Genomic DNA, 23,334 nt, shown 5'->3' on the forward strand with positions numbered 1-23,334 from the left:
GGACAGTCAGAAGCTGCAGCCTCTTCCTGACTCCTGCCTCTCAATTACAGACAAACTTTCCCTCTCATCGCATCCACAGAAAACAAACCACACTAGTAGTTTTTTTTTCTTTTCTTTTTTTCCAAGCGCGGTATCTTCTGCCTCCGTAGGAGCCGGTGTAATAGCCCAGCATGAACACTGCGTGCGACTGAGTAGATTCAGACACTGTTCTGTCACTTCAGTGAAGCCAGGAACATGAAGGAGGGATTCCTGAGCAGAAGGGAGTCCAAATGAAAGATGCATTTGAAGTTAAGCTGCACTGACAGTACTTTTTCAGGGCAGGCACATATGCAGGTGCATCGGTGCTCTAAAGACGGCCCCGCGACCAAGACATCAATACCATCCATCACCTCTGGAGACATTTATCAGTAGAGTCCATCTGGCCATGAGGCTAAAAGCTAATTGGTTAATTGAAATCAATTTTTTACTCAAAAAAAAAAAAAAAAAAAGTAAAAATCTAATAATTGTTCTGCATTTATTCCTGCAAATTCAACCACAGCTGTTGCACCTGGTCAGCGTAATATTTTTTCAAATATTTTTTTTCAAAAATAAAATCACAAAGTCCCCCTTGAGCACACTCCAAGGTTTAAGGAATTCATTGGGTGCAGGATAAAAGGCTAATATTCCCACCTGCTTCTCGGTTGTTTTCGTCGCTCAGCAGCAAACTTCAGCACATTTATATGTTTAACAAAGCTGATAAAAGTTGAACCTGCATCATTATCATTGTGAACATGTTTGCCTGCTGACATTTGTGCGGCCCAAATTAGCACTGCTCCAGAGCCGAGCCTCACGGAGCCTCTAATAACAGCATTCTGAAATTACTCGCAAATTCGCTGCTACCTATAAAAACACACTCAACGGAGTTTTGCAACACGTTGTTTCAGAAAAATAGCAATTTTCAAGGATCAGGTCGGGTGGACTATCTTTTTTTTTATTATTTTTTAAACTGATTTTACATCTAATCAATGTTCTGTGTTTGTCGTTACGTATACCCAATAGGCTCTAATGACTTCCCCACAGTATAAATAAGAGTCACGCTCTTTCAGGACACTGTAACACACATCAGAACAAATGTATCCCTCATTTAGTGAGACACAGAAAGCCCTTACCGCATTAGCATCCGCATGGTGTCAAAGGATACTTGTTGTTCATACTTCACTGACTCCGCCGGATGCAAATGGGGCACCTGAACTACTCAACAATCAGACGTAATTGGCTAGACCTAATGCCACCGATAGACATCAACATATCACAATGAATTAGTCATGAATTTAATTTATATTACTCGATACTGTTGGGGGGAAAAAAAATCTTTTAAGAGGTGTCAAACTCATTTCCATATTAAAAACAGCATTCATTATTTAGCCTTCATTACCATACAAAATATCAACACATTCTGCCATGGAAGCTCGGCGTTTCAGGGAATGAGAGATTGACAAAAAAATAACATGATGGAGAGACGTCCACGGACGGGGGAAGACGGCACGGGAGATTGAGGAGCAGAGTAGGACAGAGAGAAATGGGATTGGAAGGGGATCAAGAGTAAAAAGGAGAGTAAGTGAAGAAAGAAGGTGAGGCTAAAAACAAAAGGGGAAGTGATGAATGTTAACTAGGGATTCAGAAAGGAGAATGGATTGAAAGGATGCAATGCATGGACGGATGCAGAAAAAAAAAAAACCCCATGGCATCAGTGTTTTTGGCTTATGCAGACAAGTGAGTTGCCAGCGAAGCAGGCGGCTGGCCGGTCTGGGTGTTATCACGTCTCCCTCACAGTCTCTGTATTGACCCACTCTGGGGGAGGCAGGGATGGACGAGCGCGAGGAGCTGCGAAGTGATAATTGGCGATATGCTTACCTGGCAAGGAGCCTGCAACCCCCAGCAGGGCACACAAACAACCACACACACACACACAAACACACACACATAAGCCTGGACATGCTTTAATTCCAACAACCACCTACAATTAACAAACACACACACACACGCTCAAAGGTAGATTGGCATTAGAGTAAAACCAAATCCCAATATCTCTCCTATGGAATACTAATACTGCTGCCCTTGTCAGCTGACCTCTTATAGGCCAAACAGGCTGTCTGTCAAACTAATGGGGCGGAACGCTGGCATATTGCTTTCCCACAATCCCCCAGTAGAGCTGGGACACTCATTTACTTCAGTCAGCTTGTTGCCAAGGCAACATTTAGGATGGGTCTAGCGGTGGACGGACACACAGACATAAATACCGCTTTTCCACCCAGGTTTAGATGTGCCAGTGTGAATGTAAGCAAACGAGTGCACACACCCCTTGTCTTGCATGTGAAACGCTACCAGCGCACGAACACACACACACACACACACACACACGTACGCATCCACACATGACGGTTGTTGGTAACAACAGTGAAAGAGAGAAATTTATGTATGCGGCCGCGGCTCTGTCAGCGCCGTCTGCATGTGGAACACTAAGTGCTTCTTGCCTCTCGTCTCATCTCCACACCCCAAAACCAATCTCCTGCTCTCTGCCTTCGTTCAGAATACACGGCTCTCTTGTTCATTTGTTCTCAAAGCCAAGCAGACAAGCCTATCCTCTGCCCGCATTTTCCTCTTCATCCAGATGAGGAGCAGGCAGAATGAGAGAGGGCTGCAGACACACAGGGACGGCAGACGAGTAGACTTCCAGCGCCGGGTATCAAGCCCTATTCCCGTTTTTTCAGGATTGATGAGAGATGGCAGCTCACACAAATTCAGCCCTGTTTTTCATCTCTGCAAGAATTGTGTTCTTTTTTTTTTCTGCTTCACCAAATTAAAAAAAAAAAAAAAAAAAAAAAAAGCAAAGAGGATGAAATTTTAATTGGAGCCACGCTCATTTTTTAAGCACTGACTCAGGATGGATAAAAACACATAAACCAAGCGTACACAGGCAGTGTCATCATGGCTGTTTAACATCCTGTCCTCCGCGTCCCTGCAGGCAGCGCAGGATCTCATATACCGCTGTCTGTGTTTGTGTCTCTGCTCAAACTATAAATTTCCATTATGAAAGTGGAGCGTATCTTGACAGGAGAAATATATAAATCTATTATCATTAGATTTCAGATGATTTGCTATGACGATACATTTTGTTTTTTTCTAGTTTATCTTGATTTAATGCTCACCTTTCATATGTGGTTTCAGTTGCAGTTATTTTCGAAACGCAGCTTCTTTTCTGAGGTCATATTCCGTTTCAGGCAAACTGCGACCAAAGTACTGAGAGCACAAACCTTAAATCAATTGATTTGTACCAAATTACCTACATGAAAAATGTGATTAGTAACTCATCTGGAAATCCACCCAAAAGTTAATCTGTGTCTGAAAACATGAATTCAATTAATGAACCAAGAAGTGCATCACATTACATTATCAGTTATTACTCCTGGGTACTGCAGTGTTTATAACCACCAAAATAGGCTGATTTGGTCATTAGTGATTATGTCGTGTCACATGTCGATTTGGCAACAAAATCATCTTGCTGGCACAGCTTTCATGAAGAGAATTTATTACTTTTTGTGTAAGAGGATGTTTGAAACACCTTGCTGTCAGAGGCACTAGTATATCATCCGAGGTTTGAAGTGTTTGGTTCTGCAGCTGCTGGGTTTCTCTCCTCTTATGCTGCACATTTAAAATTGACACTACAACACGGAGTGTGCAATGTTTAACACTCAATTTCCTGGCCATTATCAACGCACTAGCCAGGCACTCAAAAGGAAATATACGTTGGCTTCACAGACACACTTTTGCACTCACTATAAGTGTGGAGGCAACTGAGGCACCACGGTTTGTGAACCATCATTTCGTACTGGAATTACAAGCTGCACTTTCACACCAGGGCTGCACTGTGTTTTATTAACGACACAACTTCTGCTGTACGGCTTGTAGAAAATCTATACTGATGATGACAAGATGCCAGATTTGTTGTCATTAGGATATTATTCTGTTCGAGCGTGGCTAATAGCGTCTGAGTGTGAGCAGCTCCTGTGTAATGAATGTACTGTCTGGAAGTTAAAAGAGGGTTTAATAGTTCTGATTAGTTTTGAATATTGATTAATCTTAATCTGCATTTTAGAAACGCTAACACATCCCGATCATTGTAGTGTAATAAGGAAAAAAAAAGGATACCCACGACCTTAAACATACGTTTTATTTTATAACTCCTCAAAAACTGAAAATTCAAACATTAAGAGTTGAATTCAGAACAGAGCACAAAATTACAAACCACAATTCAAACGGAATCCAGAAAGCTTCCCTGATTAAAGACATCAATTGTCACTCTCTGCAAGTCTGTTCTTATAACGAATGAGATGAAAGTTTCTATATTTTTCTTATGGATTGATAAATCAGATTAATATGCCGGGATGTTATACCCACTCTCTGATAATGAGCGCTTGAATTCTGCAACATCTAAATCTAAAAACGAAACTGATTATTTGAAAGCAGTAAAATCTGCGCTTGAGCACACAGTGTTGTAAAAACACTGCTATTCTAAAAATTCAGTGAAGTATAATTTTTACCATTCTAAGAGCGTGTCCCCCTGGAATTCGGTCACTAAAATGAAAGAAAATCAAACTGCTGCATAGCCAAGCAAACATCAGCTATCACAGAGTTATGCTCCAGTTGGTGTGGAAATAAAATAAAACCCACACATCTGCAGTGATCCCAGAGCAGCCTGGAAATAATATCACTGTGAAAACCATCAAACACGAGGGACGACGTCCTCCGACGAGCAGGGGGCTGCAGGCCACGGCCGAGGCGGCGCAGACAGAGCTCTCAGCCTGCTGTCAGAGCTGAGAGAGGTGTGGCGACGCCGCCGAAGAAATACTACAAACCGTCCACAGCCGAGCCACACGAGGCGGTCCGACAACACTTCCAGCCCTGGCTGCCTGCCTGAGGAGGTGAACTATAAAAGCGCAGGCCAGGAGAATAAGCAGAGCCGTATTTGAGGCAAAGTGCTTCTAAAGTTTAGATAAGGCTCAGAGCTGGCCACATCAGGTGGGTCTTTTTGTCCTGGCTGAAGTAGTAGAAAGTAGTTTTCTGCCAGGGCTCAGCAAGGAGTTCACAAAGCTGATTTTTAATAAAGGGACTTTGGGAGAAAGCAGGGATTTATCCGTACAAACACTAGATCCGAACGCTGCTGCGATTAGAAAGGTTGAGTACTGGCCAGACACGACCTGTCCACTTTAAATACACTAAGAGTCGCACTATGTTACAGATTACATTTATTCAGTTCAGTTGAGTTTATAGCTTCTAGTTTTTGAGGCCACAGGAGTTCTTCAGCTATTCATTTTTTCCCCCCCCCTGTATCAGAAACTTCAGTGGAGGCTGAAAACCTTGCGGACAAACACGTCCGTGCAGTGCCACACATCCCAAAGGTACACACTGACATATGGTGACCTAGAAGGCAAATCTGTCCTGGCTCCAACAATCTGAAAGGCAGTCCTTCAAAATAAGACTGGCAGAGACTGTATGTATACAGTACGTTGAATAAATACTTTGTGTCAAGCTTCCCAACTATTTTTCTCTTTAGGTTGGAGGATCATAACAACATTACACCAATTATGACAACGCATCTCTTATCAATGCTTCTAAAATACATGTTTATCCCGTTCATCGCAGCACGGTACAAGGTTAAGGTGAACTTCATCATCCTCAAGGGAAACCTGTTGTACAGCGACTGAAACATACATGAAAGACAACATTCTCACATTACATTACATGTTTAACATCAGATTATCTTTTTGTTTCAGACTCTGCAATGAAGCTCTGATTGGAGGAGTGCTGCTCTCAGCATTATGCTTCAAAAAGTTATTCCACCGATATACACAGTGACCTTTGAGGTCTTGGCCACCTCTCTTATAAAGGCCTTTTGTCCCTGATTGTTGAGTTTGGCCGAGCGGGCCCCTTTCTGTCCAGTCCTGATTGCTACAAACTTCTGCCATTTAAGAATTATGGGTGCGTGTGTGCTTTTGAGAAGTTTCAACTCAGCATTTTTTTTCCCCTGTGGCCCTCATCAGATGAGTGCCTTGACACTGTTCTGTTTCTCCAGACTTAATTTGCATCTGCAGCCTTATATTCTGGAGCTTTGTTCTTATCAACTGTTAAAGAGTGTGTGTTCTTCTAAGTCTTATCCAAAGTGTTAAAAAATATGATGCTTAAAAAATTTAAAATATTAGTTTTTATGTTGCTTTGCACAAAGTCGCAATATATACACACACACACACACACACACACACACACACACACACACACACACACACACACACACACACATAGGAAAAAATATAAATCCACAGTTGAATGTTTGTCTGACTACACCTCCAACCTTTATCTCGGTTTTCTTTTCTGCTTTAGAAAATCAATCAAAGCAGTAAAATGTTGAAATGATAGATAAGCTCTGGTGTAAATGAGCATCTGCAGCCAGTGGACATAAAAAAAACAGGTTAATTTCCTGCCCTTGAGTTTGTTGTTGATGTGCTTCCTGAGCTCAGCACTCCTCTAGATTGAAGAGCGAAAACAATGTCGGCAGGTGTGCATTTGATCTAACTGAATGACATTTACCCAGGTACCCTTGAGACGGAGTGGTAAAGCACTGTAAAGGCCTTTTGTTGCCTCACATCTGTTGAAAAAAAAAAAAACCCCTAAAATTGAATGAATGAACACTCAGTAATGCAGTGCGAAGTGTGATCCTGGCAAACGGGGGTGCATACTGAATGATGTGTTTTTATTTCACGCCGCTCCTCTTTTGCATTAGCCCATCCCAGGTGACTTCATCACAAACACTATTGGACCCGAGCTGCCTTCGTCTCTCCCGTCTTCTCGCTCTGAGCGTCTTTTCCCCCTCGTCTGTCCTGTTTGTTTCACTCTTCCCATCGTCTCTACCTTTCCCTCTCTCTAATTAACACCTACTGCAGGCTCGATCGGCCGTACCAAACCCCCAAGGACATAACTGGAAGGAAAGGCATGGAGAGGGAAATAAATACAATAAAACATGAAAGGAATCGACGAAGCCGGAGAGAAAACAGAATGACAAAGAAACGCGTGAAAAAACAAATTCAGCTGGTGGCTTTTGGACATCCAGACTCATCCAGCCAATCGGTGGATGGTTTTAAAATGAATACAGATCCGGTGAATAGATTGAGCTGAATATAAATATCTTTAAAGAAACAGAGGAAAAAAAAGAAACAAACAACATGAACATGTTTTACACTGAAGCACACTGTCCGATTCTCACACACACACTTTCAAACCATCTGTCTGTACAAAGCCATCAGAGACCGGCGGATGATGTAGGAGATCCTGGGGTCCTTTACTACGTGACGAGTGTGTGTGTGTGTGTGTGTGTGTGTGTGTGTGTGTGTGTGTATGTGTGTGTGTACGCCTATTGCGTAGATCCACATATCATTTCAGATAAGCAGATCCACATGAATGCAGATAAGCAGGAGCACATACAGATGTGTCCTTCTGTCTATCACCATAGAGATTGGTAGTAAAAAATAAATAAATAAAAAGCATGCGTACAAAAAAAAAAATACAAATAAGAAGGTTAAATATGACAACCAGGCTCAAATGGTCTAAAATGCTAAAGCTGTTTATCCAAATGAAGAAAAAGAAAATAACCACAGGCAAATGAGCCAGCACCCATATTTGCATTGGGACATACACACACACCACACACACACACACACGCTGAGTGAGGGGTGTGAGCGTGTGCGTACATGTTTCAGTAAATGTGGCCGCTGCATTAGCCGTTCAGATTTATTACGAGTATCGATTAGCGGCGGACGTCCAACATCACACGCGCGGAGCAAAGCACTGAGTCAACAATACACTGAAAAATGACTGTTTATATCCACAGCACTCCACACCCATAAATTATGAACTATTGACTTCGCACCTGCGCGCACGAGCACACGGAAAGGCGGGCGAGGCGGGCAGACGCAGTGAGCGGCATGCAAAAGCACCTTGAACACCTGCTACAACAAAGAGCTACCTGCTACCCAACACAGGGACGAATACAGGCAGACGCCACACAGAGGACGTTAGACATTCACACGCTTTTTCGGATCCTAAATTACACTGCGTAATCCGCATCTAATAATTATTTGGTGTCCGCAGAGGACTGCTTTGCACCACAAAGCTGTGGCATTAATAACAGCTGAGCCGTGCAGGCATGGGAACCCACACAGCCGAAGTAGCAGACAGGTTGTGACTTACCTCCCCCACCGCCCAGCAGACTCTTGTTCGCTGAAAGAGAGAAGAGAAAGAAGGAACGATGGTGAATATAGCTGAACTGCGGGTTAAAGTGAAGCGTGTGGCTCAAACCTTCAACTGGGACTGGAACTGACAAAAGGAACGAGGTGAAAAAGGGCGGAAAGAAAGACGCTTTTCAAATCAGGGAAAATATATTTAGAGAAAATAAAATACAAACAAACATACATATATATATATATACACAGGTAAATGAAGGACACATGAGAAATTCTGTCACCCTGAGATGTGAAGCTTTCACAAACTAATGAATGTTTTCTTGTTTGTTTTTTCTTCTACAAACTAAACAAAAATCCTTGGTACAATAATTACCTTTATTTATAAACCATCAACAGCTCTTAGAGCAGCTTCTTCAGTTTGGAGCCAGAGAGATTACAGGGCTCCATGTGAAAATACAGGACGCTGTTTTGCTCCTCATTGAAATTGTGTGTATTTTTTTAAATTGAGTTCAAAGTAGCCTTAGTTGATTATTTTTTTAACAAGCATAGCCAGATCCATACTGTGGAGGAAACTCCCAGACCACACTCAGTGTGATAACAGCAGTTGGTGCTCAAATAGTCATTTTTTCCAGGGATCAGACACGTTTATGTACAAACGGACTGGATTGATGTGAGGATTCACAAACACCAAGGATATCACACACACACACACACACACACACACACACACACACATCGAACTTTAGCTGGAAGCCCATCAGCATTAAATATGGATGTGAGAGCTTCTCTGAGACTTAAAGGTACAGGTCACTGTTGCAAACTTTACATCCTTTGAACCTTTCAAATATTTTCAGGTCAATTAAAAACCTAAGAATCATGTGGTCTTCTAAACCTGCGGGGTTACATGACAGACATTCACATGGAGCCTGACTGAATCAGAAACAAGGCTTCACTCCCTCCTGCCATCTGACTGCAGTGTCATCCGGACAGGAGGATTTCTATCAGTGTGTCATCAGAACCTTCCTTTGAAAGAGTAAAAGATTATGTTGAATTTAATTCTCTGATTGAAAACCAAAATGCTACAGATGAGTTCGGTGGATTGAGAAAACGCTGATCTGTCATCCAGGGCGATCGTCACATTCATGAATAACTAATTGAGCCGTTTAGAAAGAGTTGGGAGACTTTAAAAATCCTTATATAGTCTAATACCCATTGGGAATTTATTTGGGGAAAAAGATATGATTCCAGGTAAGCACAAGCGCACCTGCTAGCCTGTTATTTAGCATTTTCCTTCAAATTTATTAGACTATCTTGGTTTTCCTTGGTCTGCTGCCCCCCTTAAAGAAGCTCTATATCCCTCTAGTGGGGCCTGTATTACAGATTAAAGACCTCTGGACTAATGAATAATGAAGGTAACTGTTAGTTGGAGCCCTAATAACAAAACATTTAGTATTCACCAGTGGTGAATTCAGCAGTAGCTCTGAGCACCTTCTCCCAGCATCCAGGCCCATCACCTCAGAGCGGAAACTAATGGCCCGTTAACTTATCAGCCAATCAACAAGTAGCAGACGGATTGGTCATATGTTCATTTTTTTCAAGGAACAATAGCAAACATTCCCTGGTTTCAGCTTCTCTGTTGAGAGGATTAACTTGTTTTCTGTGTTTTGGAGCATCACAATGTGAATATTCATACTGTTAATCAAACTAAACACAATGTTTCACAAATCTGATGAGGACTGGATAATTAATCAACAAATCAACAATTCAATACTTTATTTTGTTCCCACAGCCCTCATATACACATATATCATGTTACACAAGCCAAAACAACAGTGTTTCACAGAGGATTACTACTCAAGCGCTTCGTACTCCTGTCTCATAGTGAGAAGACCTTGGTTTGCTGGCTGGATCGGGGGCTTCTGTGTGTTCTTTTCAATGTTCCCTCAGTACATATACAGTATTTTTCAGGGTGCTCCATCTTTCTCAAACAATCATAAGACAAGCATATTGTCACTTGGTGGCTCTATATTGCCCATAGAGGTAAATGGGTGCAGGTTTGACAGTCTATTTGTGCCATTTCCCTGATGGAGTGCCTGCCTGAGCAGGCTGTGCAGACTCCCCTGCAATATGACCCCGACGCTCGGAGATGGATGAATTCCCTCATTCAGCTGCTATTGAAGGGACACACATTGGCTTTTGTTTTGCCAATGCAAGAATTTTAGCTTGCATTTACTTCTTGGTTTCTAATTCAAATCTGACTTGTTTGATTTCTGTGGCTGTTCGTGTTTCTTCAGGCATCTTCAAGCAAGTGATGGTTTAATGTCTTGGAAGTCTTGGGCAACTTCGTACTAAACTTCAGACATAAAAACATAAAAAGACATCATCTCTCTCACAAGAGGAAGTTGCCTTGACCTTTCACTGCAGCATCCCACAGAAAACGTCACCTCGGCACTGACTTCAGTTCAGAATACTTATTTATTTGCTGTATGCTGGATGTGGTTGTGCTCTCCATAAACTCTGATCTTCCCAGACATGTTCAACTTCTACATGTAATTGGGTAAACGAGAGGGAAGAAAAAAAAAACACCTCGAAGCTCTGAGTCGTGTTTACATAAATGAATACATGCGTGTCCTTCATAATATAATTTACAATCGATGTCAGCATTTCTCAACAGTAGCAGTTCTTAATCCGAGTCCTCGAGGCGGTTTGGCTGGTCTTGCCAGCCGGAGAGTTAATTGTGTTCACCCGGCATTGCGGGAATAACTGTGTCCATGATTAGACGGATGGAGAAGGAACGATCAGGCTGCGTCTCCTCAGTCAGTCCTGAGAAGTACGGAACAACCTGAGTGAGCAGCTCCACTGCCTGACAAGCTAATGAATAAACTCCTGCTGAGGCTTCAGCACAGAGGACAATAAACAACTCTGAGAAGAAAGAAATTGGAAATCTTGCTCAATTTGTTTTTTTTTTTTTTTTTTTTTTTAAGTTAACCATGCAGCAACTTTTAACCTGTGTGACAAAAAGGTGACTGTAACTCAAATCAAGCAAAAGTATAATGAGATGTTTTTACAGAAATGCAAATACTGATTCACTGCCAGTGCTGAAGCTGACCAGTGCGTCCCAAACTTTTGCCTTTTTTTTTTTTTTTACTTGAGTCTAATCACATGCTTAAAGAGTGTAAGTTGCTGCCATGGTGATCAGGCTGGCTGTGGCTCCCTCTGACATATGCTATGCCCGAGTGTTTTTCGCACCCGCGTATCCACGAGCGTGTGGTGTCAGCAGTGCTAGCTCGAGGACATCTGCAGCGCCTCCAGAAAGCTCAAATCTCAACATAAAATTCATGCAAAATGTGCTTTCCGAATCTTCCTCCGCTCGTGCATCATGTTCTTGACGCTGTGACCACATTAGGATAATCTGATAAGCACATAATAACTCTGCAAGGGACAGTTATGAAGTTACATCAGAGCACATGGGGGGGGGGGGAGGCAGCTCTCATTTTAGTTACTCTTTGCCAGGAGGCATTGTAGCAGCTGGGTATGCACTCAAACTGAGTCTGAAGCGAGTTGCTTTAGCAACTAAACCCCACAGATGTCTGGGTTTTTTTTTTTTTCCCAAAGAACTCTGCATTCTTCAACATTTTCTCCATCCCTCCCTGTCTCATTAATGGTAAACACCACTTAATTTCAGTCTTTAAACACACTGCTCTTCTGTGTATATGTTAACCGCCGTCTCACTAACGTCTCCCACAGCGGGTATATTCGGGCTCTAATTTGAAATGTGCAGGTTCTCATGGCATTGTTAGGAAGAAAAAAATAAAGAGACGGTTTCATGCGACAATGCAGGACCATTGCTTGTCTGAGGATCGAAATAACCTGGGATGAACTGGAATGATGCTCATTTGGATTAAAAGAACGAAAACCTCAGACAAACAAATTGTCTCCATTAAGTCTCCCATTCATCCTGGACTGATCAGCTGCGAGCTGTACATCAAGGCTGTATCACATACTGGCTCTTGTTAATGCTCGTCTGTGTTGACTAACACGCCCAAGGCCATCTAAAGGCTGAATTCTTGAACAGTGGAAGGTTTTTCATTCCGCGAAAAAGACAAATCAGCCTGAAGGTAAAAGGATGCAACACAGACACAAAGCACTGGGCTGAACCCCGCAGTCATCCCAGACTGGAGTGGAGTGGGTCATAAACCCTCCTGAGAGGTCCAGGTTCCCTGACTTCAGCAGAAAAAAGCTGTGAGAACAACATTCACATGTATTTTTAAGCTGGTGGCGAGCTTGTTAGCGAAGTGTTACTCCTCTCACACCTCCGTGTGCTGCCAAACAAAATAACCTGTCATTATGTATCCATGTGTTTCTGCAGCGCCTCCATTACTTACCCTGCTTTCTACTCTGCTTTTGATCCTCACTCAGTCCTTGAAGAAATATCTGGCTCTTTAGCTGCTAAATGTCCCATATGTTCACCTGTGAATTTCTAACTGTGTCTGTCTGCTGCTTGAGCAGGTAACATACACAAGGACTGTCGAAGCAGCCGCAGCTAACAGCAGCGCAATAAAAAAATGTGCGTGCGTGTGTGTGCGCGTGAGTGAACCAAAACACTAACACTGCAGCTTGATGGCCGAGTGGTTTAAATACACAGCACCTGGACAGAAATCTCCTCAGCAGCCGAGTCCCAGTTGACCTCTAATGTTGGTTATATCTTTCTTGCGTGTCCTTCCCTCTGATATACTATTCCTCTAAAAGAAAGGAAATTGCACTCAAAAGCATCTCTGTGCATCGGAACTTCATATATCCTTATATGAAAACAGTGATTAGAGACACTTGACTAAATGCCTGAAGTTATAAGGACTTCAGCATTGTGTAACTTAGTTGCTAAGAAACCCAATTACTGCAGACGCTGACAGTTTTAAGAGACTAAATCAAATTACTCTCAATTATGGAGCGTTTTAAATATAAACATGAATTAACATGGTTATATGACATTGTTTCGAAGTGAAATGCTATCATGCAGGGTTGAATGAGTGCAAAAATATGTAATTACACCTGCTGTTTGGAAATTCGGTGTTCAGCACTTCATAATTTGAAGGCTATGCATCGCAGGTTTTGACTAAGCTATTGCATAGTTACGAGTATTTCTTCACCTATAAAACATAAACCTCATAAGATAATTTAGTCATGTATGGAAAAAATTGAAGCACGTGGATTTAAAATTATTTTTTTTCTTAAACCACATTTTTAGTACAAGCCACATAATGTACAGTGTTATGCTCAATTTAACAAGTTCCTCTGTGTCCTCTGAGTACATTATGAGCGGTTGGCTTCACTTTAGCGAAACACATCAAGTTCAAAACATCTAAATTCCTCAGTGATGGGAATAATGTTGTCTTTTCATCACCAATTTTTTTTTACTTGTTATTTACAGCAAATTACCCTTTGATTAACTTCATAATGATATGCTTTCACAGGTGTCAAGTGGTACCAGACACTGCGGAAATGTATTTTATCCACCTCCTTTCCTGCTACGTGCCTTGACTACGTTTTCGTCAGTCGAAGTCCAGCATTTCCAATAATGTTATCACAATGAAAACCCAGACAACACCCTCCCCGAGTGATAGAGAAATTCCGCCAGTCAAGAAAAACTTGCTCCCTGATTACGCTGCCTTCTGGATTACCGAGGCCGCCATGCACTTTTAAAGAGTATTCCTGCTTTGACTTGAGATGCACTGAAACCAAAATCTGACAGCTGAGGCTTCAGATTGGTGAATATTTGTCTGCTGTCACAGTCTGCTGCAGCAGCTGGAAATGTCTCAGTGAGAGGCGATGCTGTCCGTGCTCGGGCAGGCACATTCGGAAATCAAACAAATACACCTCCAAATGCTAATAAAATGGCAATCATGACCACTTCTCACACAAACCGGCTGTGTCCGCCCGGGTCTGAATGTAGGCCGGATTTGAATTTCTCTCTCCGGCTCCCTCTCCCCTCCCGTCACTGTTCGTGTGCACAACCGAGAAGGAAAACACCGCAAAACATCTTTGAGGACAGACTGAAATTTTTGGACCATTATCCCCATTTGTACGATCTAATGAATCAAGACAACAAAGACATGCGAAAGAAGACAAGGAGTTCTTGGAGGAAGATCAGGGAGGCAGTGCGATGCAGCCAGGAGGAGGCTGGGACTGGTATAAAAACACTGTTGCCTTCAGACATGAATGGACAACACGTTGCATGACCTACTTCGTTTGAAGCACTGAATCCACAGTGAAACCGCTCCTTTCATATACTGCTTTAAAAAAAAATGTATCGAATGGTAATGTGCAAATGGCTGCTAACCCTCACTTTGGCGTGACAGTGTCATTTTTGTATCCCAGGACTGAGTTCATAACCAGTGCTGTCTTAGCATGACGGAACATTAAAATACTTTAAATTTAGCGAGATTCAGACTAAACTGTTGCTTTCTCTCTGTCACAAATGTGAACTCTTCCATTTTAAATCAGTCTTACCTTTAATCTTTACTCATTGAAAATAGTACTGATATTAACACTGTCTTCTCTAACTTCCACTACATCTTTGATCAAATTTCTATGTTCCTGCGTACAAACGGCTGTGTGATCCATAGGCACCACGGATAGAACCAGCGTCTGAGCCCCGGGAGGGAAACACAGGAATCAAAGCAACCAAAATGCCCATGTGCATGCACAATCATGCAGTAGGGAAGTGGACAGACACACGGACACACACACACACACACACACACACACACACACACACACACACACACACACACACACACACACACGGAGGATACAGGAGCAGAGGGGTGTGAACCTCAGGACGTGCGTGCACATACACCGCACTTGTCAGCAGTTACACGAACAGTCGTGTTTGGGTAACCATGGCGACAGCAAAGCCCAAAGGTTTGTTACTGAAACCTAGTTAATTAGAGAGAGTGAGACAGAGAGACAGAGAGAGAGAGAGAGAGAGAGAGAGAGCGTTGGGGGGGTTATGTCGATACTCCAGGGGAAGTGTTTCACCATCTGCTAAAACCCACAACATGTACACTCAACCTGTATAGATGGAGTGTGACTGTGTGTGTGTTTGTGCGTGTGTACACACACACACACACACACACACTGGCCACAGTTGTTGTATGGGCAAACACAAACACGAAACTCCCCTCTCCCATGGCGCTGAATACGTGGGGGCCAACAGTTTCTTTTTCTTATTGGTATTAGGCGGCTAATTGGAATAGCTAATACTGAGCTGCTAAATAAAGCGCGCTAGCATCTGCTTCTGAGACACACCAATTATCGAGCAGGGAAGGGATCAGGGTGATAAGTTATACAACTACATACAGAGCGAAAAGAGAGGGGAAGAGGGAGGGGAGGGGGCTGACAGGGAGGGGGGGTGGAGGAGGGAAAGGAGCGCACGAGGTGTCGGGGGACGGAGGAAGGGCTCAGGGATGATGGGAGGGAGAGAGAGAGGGAGAGAGGAGGGAGGAAGGGAGAGTGAGTGAGAGAGAGAGAGAGAGAGAGAGAGAGAGAGAGAGAGAGAGAAAGACAGAGAGGAACTGAAAGAGACTCGAGGGTGGAGAAGGGAGACGCAGGACTAAATTTGCTGGGAAACATAAAACAAAATGGAGTGTACTTGTTCTTCTTTCTGGAGAGGTAAGTGATCACACTGAGGGGGGGGGGGGACAGGGGGGAGAGACACGACAAGACAGTGAGAGAACAAGAGTAGGGAAAGGGAGGCCTGGTTAGATTGACGTATCAGGAGAGGACAGGAGCTAAATGCACGGTGGAGCGGTGGACGGAGTTGGATGTGACAGAGGAAAAAGAGACTAAATAAAGGATATGAGCTCTCATTTGTTCTTTGGCTTGGTTTAATCCTGCGTGTGTGTGTGTGTGTGTGTGTGTGTGTGTGTGTGTGTGTGTGTGTGTCTACAGGATCAGGTTATAAGTCAGGAGTGATGATGATGATAGGGATGATGGTGATGATGAAGAAAATGGTACAACCTGCTTTACATGACACCCCATGCTGAACTTGGTGTCTGTCTTTCTGTTGCCCTCCATCTTATTTTTCTTTCTACTCTACATGCCCCCCCCCCCCCACCCCCCACCCCCCACCCCCTATTCCCCAGGCCCCAGAGCAACCTGTTTGTGTATTCCTCACTCTCCCGCCTCCCCCTCGCTCCCTCCCTCCCTCTCCCCTGTTCACTTGCCCTAACCGTCATTATTCCTCTTTCAGTCATTTAATTTCTAGCCATCATGCATTCACTCCTCTTGAGGGTGCCAGTCAATTTTCTGGCGTCCTTAACTCAAGAAGGACACGGTGATACACCTCTGTATGAGATTAAGCAGGATTACAGAGCAGCTAAATGCAGCAGCGGAGAAAGGCAGGGAGATTAAAAGGAGTGACCCTGTAAAAACACAAAATTAGTCAAATGAAAGGTTTTCCCTTCAAAGATATATCTTTTATTGGTGTATTTATGATGCATTTAACAGAGTTAAAGCATCAAAGAAAACAATCCAGTTTGACAAAATAGTAATTAGCAATGGGGCTAAAATGTAGAAATTGAAAGAACACTCAGCGGAAATGTGTTTTACTGCCTCTGCTTTTTCTTGCACCTGTGTTCGCAGCTCTTTATTGCTTTTTCCTGCCCGGCGGGCAAACACACCTCCATGACTTACCGACTTACTTTGAATATGTTTTCAGGCTTCCTGCGGTCTTATTTACACCTGCGAGCGACATTCTTCCCGCCGCCGCGACGTATGGCGCGTATAAGTATAACCTAACATGGTACATTTATAAGTGGCTTCATGCGAGGATCCTAAAGTTGCTAATTACATTATGTTCTTACTACGCGTTCACACCTGTGAGCGACAATATGGCACGACGCCGCTGGGAGCAATTCGGTGAAAATTAATGCAAAAAGAAATGGAGACAAGATGAAAGAGTTCACTCAACTTGAAAATGAATACAGGATGACTAATATGCTGCTAAAAACAAGACGACTGCGGATGTTGTGTTGTTGCAATATTAATCCTGCTTTTCACATTTAAAACCCTTTGGTAACAACAGTTACTGCAGCAGGAGAAAGATATAAATAAAAACAAACATGTACATACACATTAACAATCGCTTGGGAAAATCGTTTTACCCATATGACTGCCATGGTGGTAGCCCATCAGCTGTGGGATTCAGGCTTTGAATCATAAGTCCTCTCTAACCTCTAGGCCACTGCTTCCCCTGAAAAATACCGATCCATGGAATTCTGAGAAAGTAGACCAACAATGGAATGGAAAGCTGCTCATAATGTGTCACACTGATGATTATGGATGCTACACCATTGGAAGAACCTTGGTCATGCTTGTCTTGATGAGATAAACGTCTCATGAACTGGGAGACTTCAGTGATCGAACCAACAGTCTTGTATTTGGAATCCAAAAAGCTCGCCAAAATGAGCCTCTGTAATCCATATGAAAACGACTACAGGATTAAAGATAGGCTACAATGTGCAATATTGGTCTGTCTTAGACAAGATATGAGCAATCCTGACAATATTTTTCTCCTTGTCTGAAAGGTGATGGTCTTATCAAGTACAGTGCTCAACTGAACATGCTGCTGAAAGGCACTCTGAAATGCATCGACACTGAAACGTTTTCTACAAATAAAGCTGCCTCACCTTACCTTACCTTACCTTCTGGTCAGAGAGGCGTGCTAATGGCTGTTACCCCCGTTCTGTGACCACAGACAGTCTGAGATTATCTACTGACAGTGTGAGAAATTTCATGACCCCTGTCTCACTGCACAGTGTGGCTGCTTCCACTAGCTACAGATACTGACAGCCAATAGGAAGGCAGCAAAACATTTTATAACAATCAATACCACACCAGTGAAGCGACAGTGTGCAGATTTATAAGGTCAAATGTTGAACGATGCTCTCATTCTCCTTCAACTTCCACACTGAGCTTTCTCACTATGCATAAATGCAACTAGAACAGTGGCTCAACTATTGTTTTCTTTGTACCTTGAAGGTATTGTTCATGCACATAAAATATAAATCAGACGATGTTCTTCCAGACTGAAGCAGAGCATAGTGCTTTCCATCCATGGTTCGGTAGTGGTTGACACTGTGCCGTCAAAATTCCTGCTGTGCTCATGTTTGTGGCAACTAATGAACTTCCAGGCCTACTAAAACGGTCCAGTCTGTGGGAACCTCTGTGGAGGTGACGTAGTCTCTCAGTCACGCTGTAGAATACAGCTCTAAGCTTTTCTAGCTGTGTGTTGTTAACCGTTACATTTTCAGTGCAATTGCCAAACACAAAGCTTGAGCCCCCTCACCTTGTAAACAAAGTATTTTATTAATAAAAAAAAATCAATTTGATTGAACTGTTTCTACACTCTGCAGCACAATGAAAGGGTTATGATGTAACACAGTGACAGATTCAAACCTGAGCAATTTCATTTGGCGAGTTTTATGTTTCAAGAAAAACTTACAAGCCCCCCCAAAAAAAGCTTGAAATTTAGCTTTAAAGAGACAAAATTCATACTTTGTGTCACGTGACCCAACAGGAACCCCTTTCTGTTTATGAACTTAAAACATTCCCAACATGCAAATACAGAGGAAGTGGTTTGAAGTGTGTACTAGGGGCGGGAGAAAAAAAAATTGATTGACACGGACATGTCAAAAGCTATCTATAAACTGTAATGCACGCACGGCGTGTTCTGCGAGGACGACTAAACCTCACTGCGCAGGAACAAACTTCTCTGCTGTACGCAGGTTCTCTACAGCAGGGACTGTGACACCACTCAGAGGACCAGCCTCAGCAGAGCGCATCGACCAGCTCCTGTTTTCCCCAATCACTATCTTGATGAAGAGCATAGTTGAAAAAATATTTGTTTTTGTTTTTTTTTTTTTATTGCATTTTATATTTTATTTACTGCTTTTGAAACCCAGGGTTTTGAAAGAATACCTTTCAAAGTTGATTTCATACGAAGACTCACAGTGGTTTTATTCATTTTGGACTGACATTATTTTCTGATAGAAGTGACTGAGCTAAACAAGCTAAATACTTCTATATTTGTTTGTTTCTTTTCCATGCAGGCCAGGCTTTGAAAAGAGAATTTAACTTCACTTTGTTATGGAGTATATTAATTTAAATGCGCCTGTTTGTGTTGTGAGCAGATAAACGGAGTAGCTTACTTCAGAAAGTCAATATATTTCATTCATTCTGTTAGAAAGGTTTCAGATTTGGAAAGCTTAACCTTCAGAGAACTACATATTTTTTCTATACTTCTTTTTTTTGCCTCTTTTACATGCAGTCCAGGCTTTTGAAAAGAGAGCGATCGGTACTATCGGCACAAGAATTGAAATTTCTAAGAATCAAATCGGGAGAAAAGCATATTGTCCCAGCGCTAGCAGTCTGAGGTCAGTTTGGAGAAATACTTTCTTTGCTTTTTGATGTGTAACTTGCAATCGGAGCTGATCATCCCGGTGAGGTTTGATCAGGTGAATGCAAAGTAACCTAAGTGCGAGGCAAAACAAACCTCCAGCTATGAAAGGTCAGCTGTTGGATGGAGAACGATAAAAGCTTTTACTTTGTAGATTTACCTTTGGTTTCTCAAAGCAAACTGGCCCAAGTAACCTGGGCTTCTTCCTACGCATGTGACCAAGCCTAGAGAGGTCTCCGAGGCCCCGTTTCCACTTGGAGCAATGAGATATGCGTTGACATATTTCACCTTTTTTCTCTCCTTGCAAAGATGATTTCTGAGAGAAAATAAGTTGTGCATGAATGCAGAATCTGAATATGAGAGATATCAATAACATCACTTCAAGTCAATATTATAATGAGTTCAAATTAAACTGAGTAATGAGATCTTCACATTTTTTGAGCCAATTTCTGTTTGGTGGTTGCGTAATTTCTGAGTTTTTTGCAGGACACATAAAGCGAGAACACAGTCAAAGCTTTAACCTACTTTTAGTTAAGACAATAATTGCCTGCACTGAGCGATTTAAGTGATACCATGAGGGATAACTACACCATAAATTACAATAATTTACCACAGTCATACTAATAGTTCCTGCTGGATTATGGCTGCTATTTTTCATTACAAACGCTGTAAAACAAACTGAAAAAATGTTAAACCGACTGTGACAGGATCCCCTATTTAACAATAATTCCCAACAGGAGATAAGAAATGTGTAGTCCTTACAAAAATAGGCTCTGATACTGTTAAAAGGAAAAAATTGAATTGTCTTTGGCTGTAATGCAGTTGAGGGGTTCGGGTCACTTTGTTCGCCCCTTAGGGCGTCACATAAAATTATGCTAAACAGCTCGATATTCCCTCCGCAGTGAAATGAGAATGATCAGTCACCCAATATTACCTTAAAGCACATATATCCTTTTATTGCAATGCATGCAGGTGGATTAGCATGAGGAATGTGCCGAAACGCCAAACAAACTGTGGGCTTTGAGTCATTCTCCAGCCACATTCATCTTTCAGAAAGCAGCGAGGGCTCTGAGCTAGTCCACTTAAAAAATGAAAACTGGTCATTATCCAATTTTTAAACTTTCACATATTGGTAATAATGTCTTATCCTGAACAGCCCTGCGAGTCGGACTATGGTAGTCTCTTAAATGAATCAGACTAAATCCTGGCAGGCGATCTCTGGAAGAGCGCCAGAGGGTGCTGGTGGTGCAGCTGCACCAGCACCCGGAGCCCCAAGGGGCCCACATGGGCCCTCTACAGATGCTCTGGGTGCAGATGAGCTGCCGCTGTGCACGTGTGAGTGTGGCTGGGGGAGCCAGGGGCCTGCATGTGTTTGCGCTTTGGTCCGGCATGATCAGGTTCTGCCAATGAAAGCGACATTTAATGTTGCTGTGTGAGCAGCATCTAAAGGGCCGAGCTGGGGTGACTCTAGTGTGACAACAGCTCAAAGGTAATAAATATAAATTAATTGTGTGAGCTGTGCCACGAAGGCAAATAAAAATCACTGGTCACAAAGTTCGAATTAAAGAACATCAATATCAATTTAACCAGCCTTGACTCCCAGTCATTATACCTCAAGGAGAGTGAGATGTCCCCGGACTCGGTCAAGATACCCAGACAGAGGTGAAAAAAGGAGCCTGGAGAGACTCGTGTTGAACTGACTGCTGGCTGTTTTGCGCCTCTACCTTGCAGATGTTTTGCATATAGATTTGCATGACTCATCTTTTTTACATTTCTGTTTTGTTTCTATTCATCCACAGCCACTTATAGTCTCATTTAGGTCATTTTTACACCACTTTGTGGTCATTTTGCAGCTCAATGTTTGGTTATCTGGCTGCTAATATTGTGTTGTTATTTTGCTTATTATATAATCATTGTCTTAAGACTCATGGCGACTGGTTTGGGACTCACTGGTTAATTTTTGCTTCTCTCAGTGGTTGTTTGCATTTTATTTAGGTAATTTAACATCATAATTTGGTTGTTCTGCATATATTTTCAGGCTTCCCTCCTTGAATAATTAAATCATAATCCTCCTTGCATCCAATCTGGATTGTTTATGCATTTATTTCACGGATTTTATTGAAACTACATCATTTTTTGAGATTTGCTTGAAGCAGGTCAAGACCTCACCTTTCTAACATTTTTCCTCCCCTTGTGTATGTTAAAAGCTATTTTATTTGAAATAGTTCTCACCATCATGCAGTTCAGTAAGATAACGCTCCGTATTCTTAACCTTAAAAAATAACGTAGGGAAATTAAAAACCTGGTTATCGCAATGAAAACTCAACAATAATAGCACAGTGATGTGCTGACCCATGATATGAGTTCCAGGCCTCGGTTTCCCGTCACACCTGCAGAGATTCCGTATGAAAAGCCTTTCCCCACCGGCCCCACAAGGACTCAAATCCTCTGGCTTTCCATCTAAAGGGCCCCCAGGCTGAATGGTGGTAGGTGGCCCCTGAGCTCCACCAGTTACGTGCGCGCGCACGTACCTGTCACTCTAAAATGCGTGGTGAGTTGTCGGTAATTGCTGGGCCGTGGCGACCTGCTGACCTCCTGTAACAGAGCTCAGAGAGCCGCTGTAAGGAGCGACCCCGCCGCACACACGCGCGCGCGGAGAGAGACAGAAAGACGCGCGCGCACGCGCATACTCTCGGATACCCAACATTGCAAAGAGGCTTGACGCGAGAAGAAGAGGAAGAGGAGGAGGAGGAGGAGGAGGAGGGGGAGGAGGAGGATGGACCGCGCGCTGGAGGCGACACCTGTCAAGCCGTTACTAAACACAGTTGGTTTATTTAAAAAGATGGAGGCGCCCTGAAGACTCGCGGGGGGTGGGGGGGAAGAGAAACCCGCTGGAAACGGAGATTAGTCGCACCTATCGCCGCCGCTCGGCGCTCGGGGGACACGGACACGGAGACCTCTGAGGAGGAGGAGCGGGGGAGCGCTCCGCTGTGACGAGCCGCTTCGGAGGAGCTGAAGTGGCGAAGTTGATGTAGGTTCTAGATGTCTGCGGAGCGGCAGTGGGGGGCAACAAGAACCGGGAGGCGGCGGCGGAGAGGAGAGCACGGGACTTTATCCGAGGTTAGCGTCTCTCTCTCTCCCTCTCTCTCTCTCTCTCTCTCTCTCTCTCTCCCTCTCTCTCTCATTCATGCACTGACACATCGGCGGTCAGCAGACCACAGAGAGAAACAGCAGGGTGGGAGATAACAAGTGCACACCACGGAGCTTTTGGTGCGGACGAACCGAGCATCCTCCACCTCCCCCCTCCTCCTCCTCCCCTGCCCCGGTCCCGGTTTCCCGGTCCCCGGTTCGTGCGCGGCTGCATCCGCCCGGGAGTAGCGGCTGCAGCCCGGGACTCGCCGGAGCCGCAGAAATAACTGAACTTGAGAGGATGGCATGATAAGGATGTCCTGAGGGGAGCGAGCGGGAGAAAGGCGCATAAAAAAAGAGAATAACAAAAGGTAGGGTGATGTTGGCGTTGATGACTGTGCATTGTGCAGAAAGGTGAAGCGTCCTCTGAGGCTGGGCTTTCGTCGGGGTTTGACAGTTTCATGGCTTATGATG

At 43.3% G+C, this 23,334-nt stretch overlaps 1 protein-coding gene across 2 annotated transcripts in view; it reads right to left on the reverse strand.

Annotated features, from left to right (window-relative positions):
- macrod1 (mono-ADP ribosylhydrolase 1) overlaps positions 1 to 23,334 on the reverse strand; it is a 128,303-nt gene that overhangs the window by 51,216 nt on the left and 53,753 nt on the right. For both annotated transcript variants that reach the window (XM_030116738.1, XM_030116746.1), the window contains exon 4: positions 8,281 to 8,310. In XM_030116738.1, the coding sequence (XP_029972598.1) occupies positions 8,281 to 8,310 (30 nt within the window). The remainder of the gene's footprint in view (positions 1 to 8,280; positions 8,311 to 23,334) is intronic.

This window comes from Salarias fasciatus, chromosome 2, assembly GCF_902148845.1.
Source record: "Salarias fasciatus chromosome 2, fSalaFa1.1, whole genome shotgun sequence".
NCBI lineage: Eukaryota > Metazoa > Chordata > Actinopteri > Blenniiformes > Blenniidae > Salarias > Salarias fasciatus.